Source organism: Rana temporaria, chromosome 6 (genome assembly GCF_905171775.1).
Source record: "Rana temporaria chromosome 6, aRanTem1.1, whole genome shotgun sequence".
In the NCBI taxonomy this organism is placed as follows: domain Eukaryota; kingdom Metazoa; phylum Chordata; class Amphibia; order Anura; family Ranidae; genus Rana; species Rana temporaria.
The window spans coordinates 149,267,921-149,282,420 of NC_053494.1; the positions used below are offsets into that span (position 1 = coordinate 149,267,921).

General features: G+C 39.3%; 1 protein-coding gene across 4 annotated transcripts in view; it reads left to right on the plus strand.

Moving 5' to 3' along the window:
• The window catches only part of TRPM8 (transient receptor potential cation channel subfamily M member 8), a 124,126-nt gene that overhangs the window by 92,117 nt on the left and 17,509 nt on the right, over positions 1-14,500 (plus strand). For 2 of the 4 annotated variants that reach the window (XM_040357555.1, XM_040357552.1), the window contains 5 exons: positions 2,131-2,276; positions 5,495-5,607; positions 8,197-8,413; positions 10,850-10,941; positions 11,235-11,376. In XM_040357555.1, the coding sequence (XP_040213489.1) occupies positions 2,131-2,276; positions 5,495-5,607; positions 8,197-8,413; positions 10,850-10,941; positions 11,235-11,376 (710 nt within the window). The remainder of the gene's footprint in view (positions 1-2,130; positions 2,277-5,494; positions 5,608-8,196; positions 8,414-10,849; positions 10,942-11,234; positions 11,377-14,500) is intronic. The other 2 variants (XM_040357553.1, XM_040357554.1) reach the window with 2 other exon arrangements.

The window sequence follows — 14,500 nt, forward strand, 5'->3', positions numbered from 1 at the left end:
CTCCACTGGTTATGAAAGTGCACGTGTTACTTGTGTTTTGGCAATTCGTCTGGATGGAACAAAAGCCACACCTCTAATTATCGCAAAGGGCAAGAAAGATAAGATTGAACGCGTTTCAGGCATTTATGTTCTTGAAACAGAAAAAGCCTGGTGCACACAAGCAGTAATAAGAAAGTGGATCGATTTAATGCTGCCACTTGTTCTGAGAGGTGGCCAAAGAGGTCTGCTAGTCTGGGATTCAGCCAGCACTCACCGCGCAAAAGACATGAAGAACTTCCTTGCAGAGAGAAGAATAGATCAAGTAATGATTCCTGCAGGAATGACTGCTTATCTCCAAACTCTTGATATTGCAATAAACAAACCATTCAAGGACCATTTGCGCAAGCAAATCAATGAATACACTGAAAATAGATTGGTCAGAAATCAGCGTGGAAACTTTGTGAAGCCTAAACTGCTAGAGGTCGTGACATGGGTGAAGAATTCATGGGATAAAATCACTGACAGCTGTGTTGCCAAAGCACTACGAGCAGGCTACATGGACAAGAAGTACTCGTTTAAGGAGAGCTATATTGCTTTACATGAGAGATTAGGCCCAATGGTTCAAAAGGAAATGGAGATGCAAGAAATTCAGGCTGGCAATCAGGGTTTGGAGAGTTATGATGATATTCCAGAAGAAGACGACATGATTGTAATTGAATAAATGTTGTTTAGGGAGAGCTACCGTACCATATATTGCTGTAAGTGAGAGATTAGGACCAATAGTTCAAAGGAAAATGAAAATGAAGATGACTGTACCGGTATTTGAATAAATGTTGTCTAAATGTTGTTTAAATGTTGTTTAAATGTACATACCGGAAATAAATAAGCCCTACCCTGAAAATAAGCCCTAGTGTGTTTTTTTGGACTAAAATTAATATAAGACCCGGTCTTACTTTCGGGGAAACACGGTAGGGCAATGAAAAATGATCACACTGTGACCATGGGTCATTGTACAGTGAGCATTGTTCTTTGTCTTATTAAATAAAACCTAATACATTTAACAATATGCAAGTTTGCAACAGAATTTCATTGTAGCAGAAACATGGATTGTGTTTGTCATGGCCTAGCATGTTATTGCTAACAAATATTCAGTGCTGGGTGGACCTCCAAATTATAAAAGCATACTTACATGTGCTGGGACAAGGTCATCTAGTGCCCAGGGCGGACCCCCTCCCAAAAAAACAATTCAAGCACTAATCTTCACACTTACCCCCTAAGCATAAATTCCCTTTGCAAACTAAAATTTTCCCACCAAAATAATTCCCCCTCTTTATGTACAAATCCCCCCTCCTAGTTCATTTCCTCTCCCAGCACAAATCCCCCCCAATCATTCCTACTAGCTCAACTAGCCCCAATCCCCCTCCCTAACAGAAATCCACTCCCCTCTCAAATTTCCCTTCTGAGCATAGATGCTCTCACTGCACAAATCTCTTCTCCTATCATTCCCCCCCCCCCATAGCACAAATCCCTCCAATCATCCCTACTAGCTAAAAAAAACACCTTTACCACCACAAATCCCCCTCCCCTAGCACTTATCCTCCCCGCAAATCCCCCTCCTAGCACAAATCCCTGCAATCATGCCTACTAGAAAAAATCCCCCCCTGAAACCCCTTCCTAACAGAAATCACCTCTCCTACTAAATACCCCCCCTCCAAATCACCCATTCTAGCACAACCTCCTAAAATCTCCACTGCGCCCAGGGCAATCGACCTCCTGCCCACCCCTTCTCCCAGCTCTGATACTTACTATGCATTTACTCACTTGAACCATCCTGTTATTTCCTGTGATGAACAAGGTTGTAATTTGTGGATTTTATATGCAAAAGAGTAAACTGAATGGAGCATGAGTACCTGGCAAGTTGGCCAAGAACCACTGTGAGAGAGCATGTTAAGTTACTAATAAAAATACATACTGCATGTACTTCATTTGATAACAGCCAAAAAGAGATTGGCCCTTTAGCTTAGCTGGACTCGTTTGCTATTCTTTGCTTTGTGTTGACTTGCTACATATAATGTTACTGTGCTTGGTTATTAAATAAAGCCATTTGTGTGAAACATTTTATACATATCCATAATCTTGTTAATGGTCTAGAGCTATTCACAGAGTGCTACAGCAATGATGAGGATTTGGCAGAGATGCTGCTTGTGTATTCCTGTGAAGCCTGGGGAGAATGTAGTTGTCTTGAGATGGCTGTAGAGGCAAAAGACCAGCAGTTTATAGCACAGCCAGGAGTGCAGGTAAGAACTAAGAAGCAAGCATACTATCATTCATATATATATATATATATATATATATATATATATATATATATATATATATATATATATATACAGAAATGAGCTCCTGATTTCACCATTGGCAACATTTTGTTCATTTTTGTTCACTGAGCTGCTTTAAAATTTTCTTGAAATAACATTTGCCTATCAACACAGACTCTTATTTAGAGTAGCTTAATTTGTTATATTCAGGGGCAGATTCACAAACAATTGCATGGGCGCAGCGTATGTGAGATACGCTACGCCGTTGTAACTTGCTGTTCCCAGCTTCGAATCCACAAAGAATTTGCGCCGTAAGTTATGGCGGCGTAGTGTACCTCTCGCGGCGTAATGGCGCGCAATTCAAATGCAGCGAGTAGGGGGCGTGTTTCATTTAAATGAAGCACGTCCCCGCGCCGAACGAACTGCGCATGCGCCATCTCTAAATTTCCCGCCGTGTATTGCGCTAAATGACGTCGCAAGGACGTCATTGTTTTGACGTGGACGTAAATTACATCCAGCCCGATTCACGGACGACTTACGCAAACAAATTTTTTTTTTTTTAAATTATACGCAGAAACGACGGCCATACTTAACATTGAGTACGCCACCATATAGCAGCTTTAACTATATGCCGGAAAAAGCCGACTAGAGACAGTGTAATAGAATGCGATGGCCGCTCGTACGTTTGTGGATTGTCGGAAATAGCTAATTTGCATACTCAACGTGGATTACGACGGGAACGCCACCCAGCGGATGCCGAAGAATTGCATCTAAGATCCGAAGGCTTACGAAGACGTACGCCTGTCGGATCTAACCCAGATGCCGTCGTATCTTGTTTTGAGAATTCAAAACAAAGATACAATGCGGGAAATTTGAAAGTACGCCGGCGTACTCTCTTTGTGGATCTGCCCCTTAGTGTTCTTCATATTTGTGTTTCTTCACTGTTGTTTTGTTTGGTCATTATTTGTGTACTGTTGCTTTTTTCATTCGTTTTTTTTTTATACCTTTTCAGTCTGATGGTGGGGCTGTATTTTGGCAACAAATAGTTTGAGGAAAGTTGAAAACCGCTTCCCTAGCCCCCAGGAACCAATTAAAGCCCTTTACACGCCTAACCATTTCCTGCCCACAATGAACTACCGCTGTGTGCAAAGTGACATACTAGTACGTCGCTGCATACTTCTGAATTTAGGACACGCAAATGTGCCCCCAGCCTGGGATCCGCTGTGATTGTATACAGCGGGGTGCCTGTCGGCACGTCCCAGCCAATGATTTACTGCCGGGACCTGCTGATCGGCTGTGTACAATAACAGCACAGAGCACAGTGTCATTAGTAAAGTGACAGTGTTAAGTATTAGCACTGATCACTGTATTAATTTCACTGGTGATGTCAGTGGCAGTCAGTTAGTTCCCCCCAGTGTCAGGTTGCCCGCTGCACTATCACGGTTCCATTATATATCGCAGATCCTTGCCATTAAAAATTTATTTTTTATTAAAAATTCTAGTTTATATACCATACATTGTAGCTGCTATAGCTTTAATGAAAATCATTCAATTTACACTTATTGGGATATTTTTTTATCAAAGACATATAGCAGAATATATTTTGGCCAATACTTAGGAAGAAAATAGATTTTTTTTAAACTGTATTGGATATGTTTTATAAAAAATATAATATACTGTATAATATAAAATATAATATAATACAACATTTTTTTTTTTTTCAAAATTTTCTGTCTTTTTTTGTTTATATCGCAATTTCTTTTTTTCATAGTAATGTTGTTTGTGTGCATGATCGCACAATTACAAGTTAAAGTAGCGCAGTGCTGATTAGCAAAAAATGGCCTGGGCATGAAGAGGGTAAAATATTCCGGAGCTCAAGCTACATTGAAAATACATTTGGCCTTTATGGAGGTGAAGCAGAGGATCAGGAGTATCACGGCTCATAAACATACTTCTATTCTAACTTATACCCATTTAAAATGTTTGAAAACATGATCCACTTGGTTGGAATACAATACAATACCACCACCTTTCTCCCGATGACAAGCCGCTAGGCCCACCCCCTCCTCCTTTCTCAATGAAGGACTATGCCTCCTGGGATATGTGGTAATCAGGAGGCACAGTGGGCAAAGTGCACGTCTTTCGCCTAGGCATGGAGGGCGGGCAGAGTTTTTTTATTAAAAAAGGAGGGTGGAGTGGAAACAACACCAAATTGAGGGTGAAGATCTGCTTTAAAAATTTTACTATTTTTCTCACAGCATTACCTTTGTCATGATTTACAGACTATGTAAAAGCATATCTAGCACTACCCCCAAAGGTGTTGCAGGTGATAGGGTTCCCCACTGCTGCACAGCCAGGCACCTAACATTTTCAACATACATCCAGAGTCAGTGAACAGTCCTTGAGCTTTGGTTTTGTGCTTTATTAGAAAATAATAACTTGGATAGGTAGGGGAATTATAGGATGCCCAATTTGAAAGTGACAAAAATCAAGGACAACTTCCTCCCTATTTACAGTTTCTTGATCCTCCAGCACAACTCCGCTTCATTCTTTGTACAGCTCCAATTGATTCCTTTTTTGTACAAGCTAGGAACAGGCTAGGAATCCCTTTAGAAAGTATCAAAATGTGGTGTGAACTGCATTCTGGAGCTCTACTCCCTTGTAGACACTGTTTCCAGCATTACCAGCCACCTGAGACTTGGCCTGAGGTAGAGCCCCTTCCCAGCATGGGTCCCTCAAGGGCAACCGACACTCTCCCTCAGCACTGCATCTTAATCTACCACTCGACTTTTCTCCCAGCATGCCTCATTCCTATTTGTTGGCTTCCTTAGTCTCCTGCCAGGCCCATACCCTGGCGATTGGCTTAAGGCCCCTAAATAGGCTGAACAGACCATTCTAGCTTCTGCCCTCTAGTCTCTAGAATGTTCTCCAACTTTCTCAAACCAGGGGAAGGCACCAGAGAGCTGTCTGTATGAGTCATGCTTCCCTGAACTCTAATATCCCTGACCCAATTACAGACCCAATGGTTAAATATGGGTCAGGATGTGGTTTAACTACTCTCACACTAGTAGCACACTAGTGGGTGCTACACTTTCTTAACAGTTTCCTTCCACAACTTGTATTTTTCTCAAACTATCTATCCAACTACATCAGGCTTTCTCATTACAGATCATTTTCTCTTTTTAATTCTACCACAGAACTTTCTTTCCAAGCAATGGTATGGGGATATTTCCAGAGATACCAAAAACTGGAAGATTCTTTTGTCTCTGTTGCTGTTTCCTCTTATCAGCTGTGGCTTTATATCATTCAGGTAACTATCTTTAAAATCATCACCAGTCAAGACTTTTCTATAGCTTTGAATCAAGTTGGGGAAGAATTAGACCAACTGTCAGGCTTTAAACCCTTTCTTACATTCATATTGAGTACATTTCCCTTTGCATCCTGTTCTCTTTGTGACCTATCAGCTGGAGAGGAAGCAACGTGAAATCTCCCTAATGGGGGTCACAGAAAGTCTGTCTGACTCCCATCAAATAAGATGTAAGGGGAAATCCCCCCAAGGGGGAGACTGACGACAATAAAAGCCACTTGAAATGTGTTTGTTTTGTGTTAATCATACATTGCAATTGTCATGCATCTACAGTAGACATGTGCATTCCTTTTCGTCCGAATGCATTTTCGTCCGAATTTCAGTTTTTTTTGTTATCGTTTGTTAAAAGCACAGAAAACGAAAACCGAAAGATCCGACATAAACAAATGCTTTATTTTCGTTTTCGTTGCGGTCGAATGTGCTTAACCTTAAGTCTATTAGTCCAATATTATTCTACATAAAGAGAAAAGATTTGACATAGAGAGAAAAGATTCAACGTTATAGAGACATGAAGAAGAGTCGACATAGAGAGACATGAAGAGTCGACATAGAGAGACATGAAGAGTCGACATAGAGAGACATGAAGAGTCGACATAGAGAGACATGAAGAGTCGACATAGAGAGACATGAAGAGTCGACATAGAGAGACATGAAGAGTCGACATAGAGAGACATGAAGAGTCGACATAGAGAGACATGAAGAGTCGACATAGAGAGACATGAAGAGTCGACATAGAGAGACATGAAGATTCGACATAGAGAGACATGAAGAGTCGACATAGAGAGACATGAAGAGTCGACATAGAGAGACATGAAGATTCGACATAGAGAGACATGAAGAGTCGACATAGAGAGACATGAAGATTCGACATAGAGAGACATGAAGATTCGACATAGAGAGACATGAAGAGTCAAATTTTATTTTATTTTTTTTAAAGATTCTGTCGAATCTTCTTTTTTTTTTTTTCTTAGAACATTCGACCGACACCATAAGCCTTCAATGACAGATTCAACCTTAATTTGGATTTTCGGACGAATGCATTTTTTTAATGAAAAACAAAATGAATAAAAACGAATTTCGGGAGTAACTAAATAAAAAAAAATTTCAGACGAAAACGAAATTACGAAACAAAATATTTCAGTGTGCACATGTCTAATCTACAGTACCTACATTTACCATGCATTTGGCATACATTCACATTAAGTTTTATGGTAAACTATACTCAACTCCACTCTATCGGTACAGTGTGCACAAGCTCACTCACCGGTGTCAATATCTTCACCTGGACTTGTTCCAGGTTCAGGATTTTTGGCCATGTAGATTGTCCGTTTTGGGATGGTATAACTCCAGTTCATTCTTGCTGATGCCAGGCTTGTACACTAAGCTGCACATGTGCAGGTTAGTGTATATTTTCAAAAAGATTGTGAACAGACCTGTAGGAACCTTTTATTGCAGAAGAGACATAGGGGTAGATTTGCTATAGGCAAATAGGCTGTTCCCTTAGCAAGGGAATTTTATTCTAGTTAATGAATGAGGTGAAGCTCTGCTGACTTCCAGCATCCAATCATGTGCAAAACAAAAATACTCTTTATTTTCCTTACATGTATTTGGGTATGTTTTGCAAAGTGATGTTTTCATCACATTCTCTAAGCCAGCCTTTTTTAACTGGGTGCCATCAAGTTTCTCCAGGGGTGCCTTGGCAAAATACTGTAAAATTGCTGAAAAATTGTATGCAAGTCAGAATGTTTACAGAATGCCCCCCAGAAACACCATTTCCTGTTTGTGTGATTGCCTCACTGATTTACTCAGTCTGCACTAAGATACAAATTAGATTTTTGGCATCCCCTGCAACAAAAATATTCTGTTTGGCGAGATAATCTAAATAGAAAATCACATCTAAAGGGATGCAGACCCAGAAACTTTCCTCATTAGAGCCCTGCAAGTGCAGCAGCTGATCGATTATTATGAAATTACTCAAATACAGATGCACTTTCTACATTAAGGCCTGGTTCACACTGGTACGATTTGAGATGCGATTTGAGATGTCAAATCGCATCTCAAATCGGCGGCATTTGTCGGCAATTGTCGGCAATGGCACCGTCCTAATCGGTGTGACGCCACATCTGTGGCGCTGCACCGATTTCAAAAAGTAGTTCCTGTACTACGTTTTGCGATTTCGGGCCGCGATTTACATTGACATCTGTGCAGAAACCTGTACAGATGTCTCTGAAATCGCGGCCGAAATCGGGACTGCCAGCGGGAGTGAAATCGTGTGAGTTCAGCTGAACTCGCACGGCTTCACTCCCGCAGCCCAGTGTGAACCTGGGCGGACACAGACAAACACAGTGATTTTCTCAGAATAACAAAAGGTAGGACTCTGCAACAAAGTTTTTTTAAATCCTTGTATTGTACATACATCACCCAGAGGGGAATGTTTTTTTCTCTCAACAAAAGTGGACTTACTCTTTAAATACATACTATAGAGAAACAACAGTATGGTGTATTTATCTTTTTATGTTTGGGTTCTTGCAGGAAAAAAGCAACCGAACCAAAAAGACCGATCTTATTGAATTACTTGGCTTTCTTCACCTCACCTTTTGTTGTCTTCTCCTGGACAGTCATTTTCTACATTGGGTTTCTACTTCTATTTGCTTATGTCCTTCTTATGGATTTTCAGATATACCCTACAGGACTTGAGATTTCTGTCTATGTACTGGTTTTTATCTTACTATGTGATGAGATCAGGCAGGTATGATGGCAACTGGTGTGACACAAAAACTGATGATACATAATGAATTTATTTACACAATGGTCTTCAATAATAAAAAAAAAATCTTAAACAAAACCTTTCTGTTTTAACCATAGCTACCAATTGGAATAATACTCTAATTTTGCAGTCGTTAGAAAGAGAATTTGATTAGTGACTAAGAACAATATGTGAGTTTACAAAAAAAAACCCACATTGAAACAAGACCCACATTGTGTGGCCCAACACGTGCTCTTATTGGTTGTGGGTGGCTGATGTGCAACAGATTTAGTTACAAGCAAAGCATTAAAACGATCATGTGGTCCTCATATGACCACATTTTTTAATCTATTCTGGGAGCTAGTCTTAAAGGTTTGGTACACTTGTAATTTTTTATATTTTTTTGTCTGTTAAAGGGAAGCTTAGAATCATTGTTGGTGGTCAATGATCTGTATTACTTGTTGATAATTCCTTCAGCACTAAAACTATGTCATGAAATGTTCTGGAGAGTGTCCTTTGTGGTCAGATTGTCCTTTTTTTGAGAAGTACCCAAAGGCCTAACAATAGCTACATTAGTTCTTCTTAGTTTGATGTATAGTAGCAGCACAAAAACTTCAGGATAAATATATCTTAAATGTTGGTTCTGTCCGACTTTATCATGACTTTAAATATATTGCAAATAAAAAGCATGGGATAAATATATAAAGAGTTCAGTTCAAGCAACTGTACCATATTGTTATGCCACTTGATTAAAAGAGTTGCCTGAGAAATAGCCCAACCCACAGCCCTTCTTGGGTGGACATTGATGTGTAAAGGGGTAAAAGCAGTGATCTCTACTATTTTATTGTAACATGTTCCTAGTTTCCCACTGTATTCTGCGGCTCATCTCCAGTTTCCAACCACACCTGTAGCATCTCCATAGTCCCTGACCATCATTTTCTGTAGTATGTCTACAGTCTCTGACTGTCCTCTATACCCTGTTAGTTAACCACCACTGAGTTATAATATCTTTACCTATTTTTTAAGTATTGGATAGAGTAGGGAATGATTAAAACCCTATTTTTTTTGCCTGTGTCCAGTTGGAGAGATGTCCCCTCACTTGCTGCCCTGAAAAGACACAAGAGAAATGAGAAGAAATCACCCCAAATTCATAAGAATTATACAGTTGGCACCCAACAGGTGTCCATATTTGAACATTTTTCCCCGCTCTCTGTTTCCATGATGACCATAAAATCTCCACCAGGACAATAAGAATGAATCTTCCTAGTAGGGACATAGACAGCCTTAAAAACCTTACATAGATAATAACCCTCTTCCACTATGTTCAAAATTAAAAGGAGAAATGTTTTAATCAGAGATAAATGTAAAATGCTTTATACTTATAAAGGAGACGGTTGCATGATTTACAGCCTTTAGCTCCATAACATCTATGAAAGAGCTGAGTGCTGTTTGAAGTATTGACTAGCCCTGATATCATCAATACCTAGGTGGACTGAAATTTGGAAATACTGCTGCCATATCTAATTCTAGTAAGTGATGACAACACCCCTGTCCATAGTTCTTTTAGCATCTGTGGTGGTTTAAGCCTAGTCAAATAGTGTTAAAGCACTGTTTTTAATGCCTCGTACACACGGCCGTTTTTTTTTCGAGAAAAAAAGTCGGACAGGCTTTTTTTCTAGGAAAGTCCAGCCGTGTGTAGCCTCCATCTGACTTTTTTTTCGGAAATCAGATGGACCTTAGATAAAGAACCTGTTCTCTTTCTTTCCGTCGGACTTCCGACAGACTCACGGCAGACTTTGGCACGGTCAAATGCCGTGTGTACAAGGCATTACTCTACACTAGAACTTAATAGGACATAAATCATAAAGTAAACTTTCCTTCAGTTAGCTTAACTCATTTCCACCACATGTGTTGGCACACATTACCATGTGTTTGTGAAATAAATAATTTGAATTGACTGAAGCGTTAGGCTTCATATCAGTGCACTCAAAATGCTGATTGCAGGACTTTTTAATGCACTTCAGTACAATACATTGATGGATACATTGGTATAAAAAACAATGGATTTTCTACCTCGGAAAATGCAGCAACATGAAGGACAAAATCATTAGTAGTAATGAAAACTTAAGAGTTGAGAGCTTTCTGGTATAAAATGGCCAAATAAATTTTACTGTAATATTTACTATTTCCATAAAGAAATTAATACTGATATTCAGTGATTTATTCTAAATCAAAAATGTTATCACAAAAACTTCAGATAAACAATTTGTGGGATTTACATGGGTAAATGTCTGTTTCTTCTACATGATATGTGATTGGTTGCTAATGGGTGCATCACTTTCCCTTCCTCCAGTTTCTATACATCAGATATATATATGTTTATTAAGTCTAAAAATGTATTTTTCACACATGTATGCTAATGTCTGTCTATCCATATAGATGTACATGAGTGGAATCAAGTATTTTATTGATTTGTGGAACATTATGGATATCTTGGCCATCTTATATTTCATAGCAGGAATTGTATTTAGGTAAGTCTCCTTCCTGAATGTATGAATTATTAAATACCTGGATTTATATTATAATACCTTACAGGTCCTTACATCCACCGACCTGAGGTTATCATTGTCTATTATAGCCAAATCCCAGTTTAGGATACGATCGATAAATAAGACATTTTTTGGGTGATATAGCTCTCACACAACTACCATAAAGTAAAATAGCAGTTTGGATGGACTGTACCTGTAATACAAAAATAAGTATTTGGCTATTAATGTGAAATGTTCCCTGCAGAAACTGTCTAAGCTTCTTCTTTTCTGATTAGATTGCAGAGGAACAACTCCAGCGCACTGTACACCGGACGGGTTATTTTTTGCCTGGATTATATCATTTTCACTGTCCGCCTCATCCACATCTTCACTGTTAGCCGTAACCTAGGACCAAAGATCATAATGTTGCAGAGGATGGTGAGAAAAATATTTTGTGGTGTCATTTGTCCAAAGGCATGATATTTTAAAAGGCTTGGTTTGTTAGATTGTAGAATGTAGGCTAAGATTTGCAGCAACGTTCCTACCTATACTCATTTTACACTGCCTTCCCTTGTGGTATCCTAGCCCCTAGTACAAAATATAACAGAGTCTGCATGATATACAGTACATTCGGAAGCCTAATTTATATTGTTCAATGTCGGCCTATCTATACGGGGGGCAGGGGCGCCGCCCCTCTAATCCATGTGTCCGGACCCTAATCTACATGCAGGGTGCTGGACGTATGGATTCCAATGTGAGCCCACCCAGTTGTGTGACAATAGCGAATTAATATTCGCAATTGTCGTCCTGATTCTCTTCCCGGCCAATCAGGAAGTGGATCTTGAGACCCATCACCTGATTGGTCGAGAGGAGAAGCGATCCACCAAGGAGGAGACTCAGGGGAAGGCGCTGTGAAGCCGAGGAGGAGGAGACGTAGGGTGAAAAACAGCACCATTAAGGCGAAAGACAATAGTTTGGTTTTTCCGCGCTAGGACTAGGTTATGAACGCTGCTGCCTCCCCTTAAGTACCCTCAAATGAGAGTCAATAAATATATATGTTGACGTTTTGGGGTAAGTGGCGCTGCTGGTCTGGTGAGGGGCTATCTATCTTTAAGTGGTGTGCAAGTATATAGGCAAATAACGAATGTTGGGTTCCTTCCTTTGGTTTAGCTTAAATATATAGCCACCATTAGGATGTAAGGTCCCCCTTTTTTATTGATTGGCAGTGTATTTCCACTCTCAGTTGATGAGTGATTCCTATGTGTCCACCAAGAACATTAAAAAATGTTTGTGAAAGAAACTCAAATTATATGTGAAAAACGATGCATTGGAGAAAGAGATAATGGTTAGTGACCCCTAGAACCAGTGTGATATTGGTATGCAATATCGATTATATTTAGACAAGGAAATTTTAAGTAATCCGATGTGCAAGCTTGTGCTGATAATCAGTTCACTATAAAAATATATATATATAAGTTGGCCAGAAAAATAGATATGGCCCCCAAGTGAAAAAACTCTTGTTCCGTGATAAGTGCTCCTTATCTAAATCATATATAAGGTATATATACAGTATCACCTTTGAAAACGTCCATAGACGAAACTAGTCAGGTGACCTCAGCGTTTGTTACCTCACACGTACGCACCGCCACTAGTTACTTCCGGGTACGGACTTCAGAGCCGTGGAGCGCAAACCGCCACACGAGCTGCGGGATACCGCTGGACCAACCTAACGCACCGGGCGAGTGTACAACTAGTCGGTGGACTGGAACCTAGTCTTACACCTACCGTCAGCACAAGAACGGGTTTATTTTATTTTATTTTTTATTTGTGTTATTCGTTTTTTTTTGCTTGGCTTATAGCAATTTTTAAACTTTTTATGTACTTGATGTGATCTCCTTTTATTAAAGTTGATCATCAAGTCTAGAATCTACTACTCTATGTGGATTTCCTTTATCTTTCATACTATCGATAACTTATGAGAAAAAACACGACACCCTAGGAGAAAACTGCCCCGCACCTGACTGAAATAAGGAGGAGAGGTAATCATCTGATAGCTCACTGAAGCTTATTTCAGACAAGCCCTACACCCCCTTGAGGGGACATCTGTCCGGTGAGTGGGGAGACAACAGGGGGGATCGTCAGCCAAATCAAAGTGTGAATAGAGGAAAATTGATGATAGCAGAATAAGGATTATCTGTATAACCCAGTTGGGGATCACATTGCTCAATTAACCCTCATTAAGGAACACCTGACGTTTTGGCTGTTTGTTTTTCTTACTTTTGCTTTGGAATCTTCTGAATGAAATTGTGAATAATACTTTCTAACATCTATACAAATGATCGCAGTAGAAACTTTGAATACTAATACATTAACAATCCAATATGCAACTAATCACTAACTGTGGGGCTCACAGCTTAATGTGAAATCTAGTGAACTATATATATTTTTTTCACATATGTTTTTTCTTCTTTTTTCAACTTGCATTATTATCACCAGAGGATACATTTACTGCTATCCATTTTGAGCAGCACATTGCACTTTAATTGGGCACAGTTTGAAGCTACCACAGCTTGTATTGTTATTTTATTTTTGTGCAATTCCCCTTTTTTTTTTTGGTTTGAACATTGATACTGTATATATACCTTATATATGATTTAGATAAGGAGCACTTATCACGGAACAAGAGTTTTTTCACTTGGGGGCCATATCTATTTTTCTGGCCAACTTATATATATATATTTTTATAGTGAACTGATTATCAGCACAAGCTTGCACATCGGATTACTTAAAATTTCCTTGTCTAAATATAATCGATATTGCATACCAATATCACACTGGTTCTAGGGGTCACTAACCATTATCTCTTTCTCCAATGCATCGTTTTTCACATATAATTTGAGTTTCTTTCACAAACATTTTTTAATGTTCTTGGCGGACACATAGGAATCACTCATCAACTGAGAGTGGAAATACACTGCCAATCAATAAAAAAGGGGGACCTTACATCCTAATGGTGGCTATATATTTAAGCTAAACCAAAGGAAGGAACCCAACATTCGTTATTTGCCTATATACTTGCACACCACTTAAAGATAGATAGCCCCTCACCAGACCAGCAGCGCCACTTACCCCAAAACGTCAACATATATATTAAGGCGAAAGAAGCCACCAGACAGTCGGGGGATAAAGTTGTGGAAAAGTTTAAAGCAGGGTTATGTTAGAAAAAAATATCCCAAACTTTGAACATCTCATGGAGCACTGTTCAATCCATCATCTGAAAATGGAAAGAGTATGGCACAACTGCTAACCTTTCTGTTTTTCCTCTAGATGTACAAAAATGCCCCATTGTTCTCTGTAATGAACTGAAAGTTAATAACTTATAGCCCTCTTATGAAAAAAAAAATGCAGTTCTTCTGACTGCTTGAATTTTTGGATAAAAACCATGTGCAGTAATCATGATGTTTTACGGAATTTAATCCTATCGAATCAAGGACAGGATAACTGTAATCGAAAAACGAATCGTGTAACCAGTGATGCGCACCCCTAATGACCACACAATTGT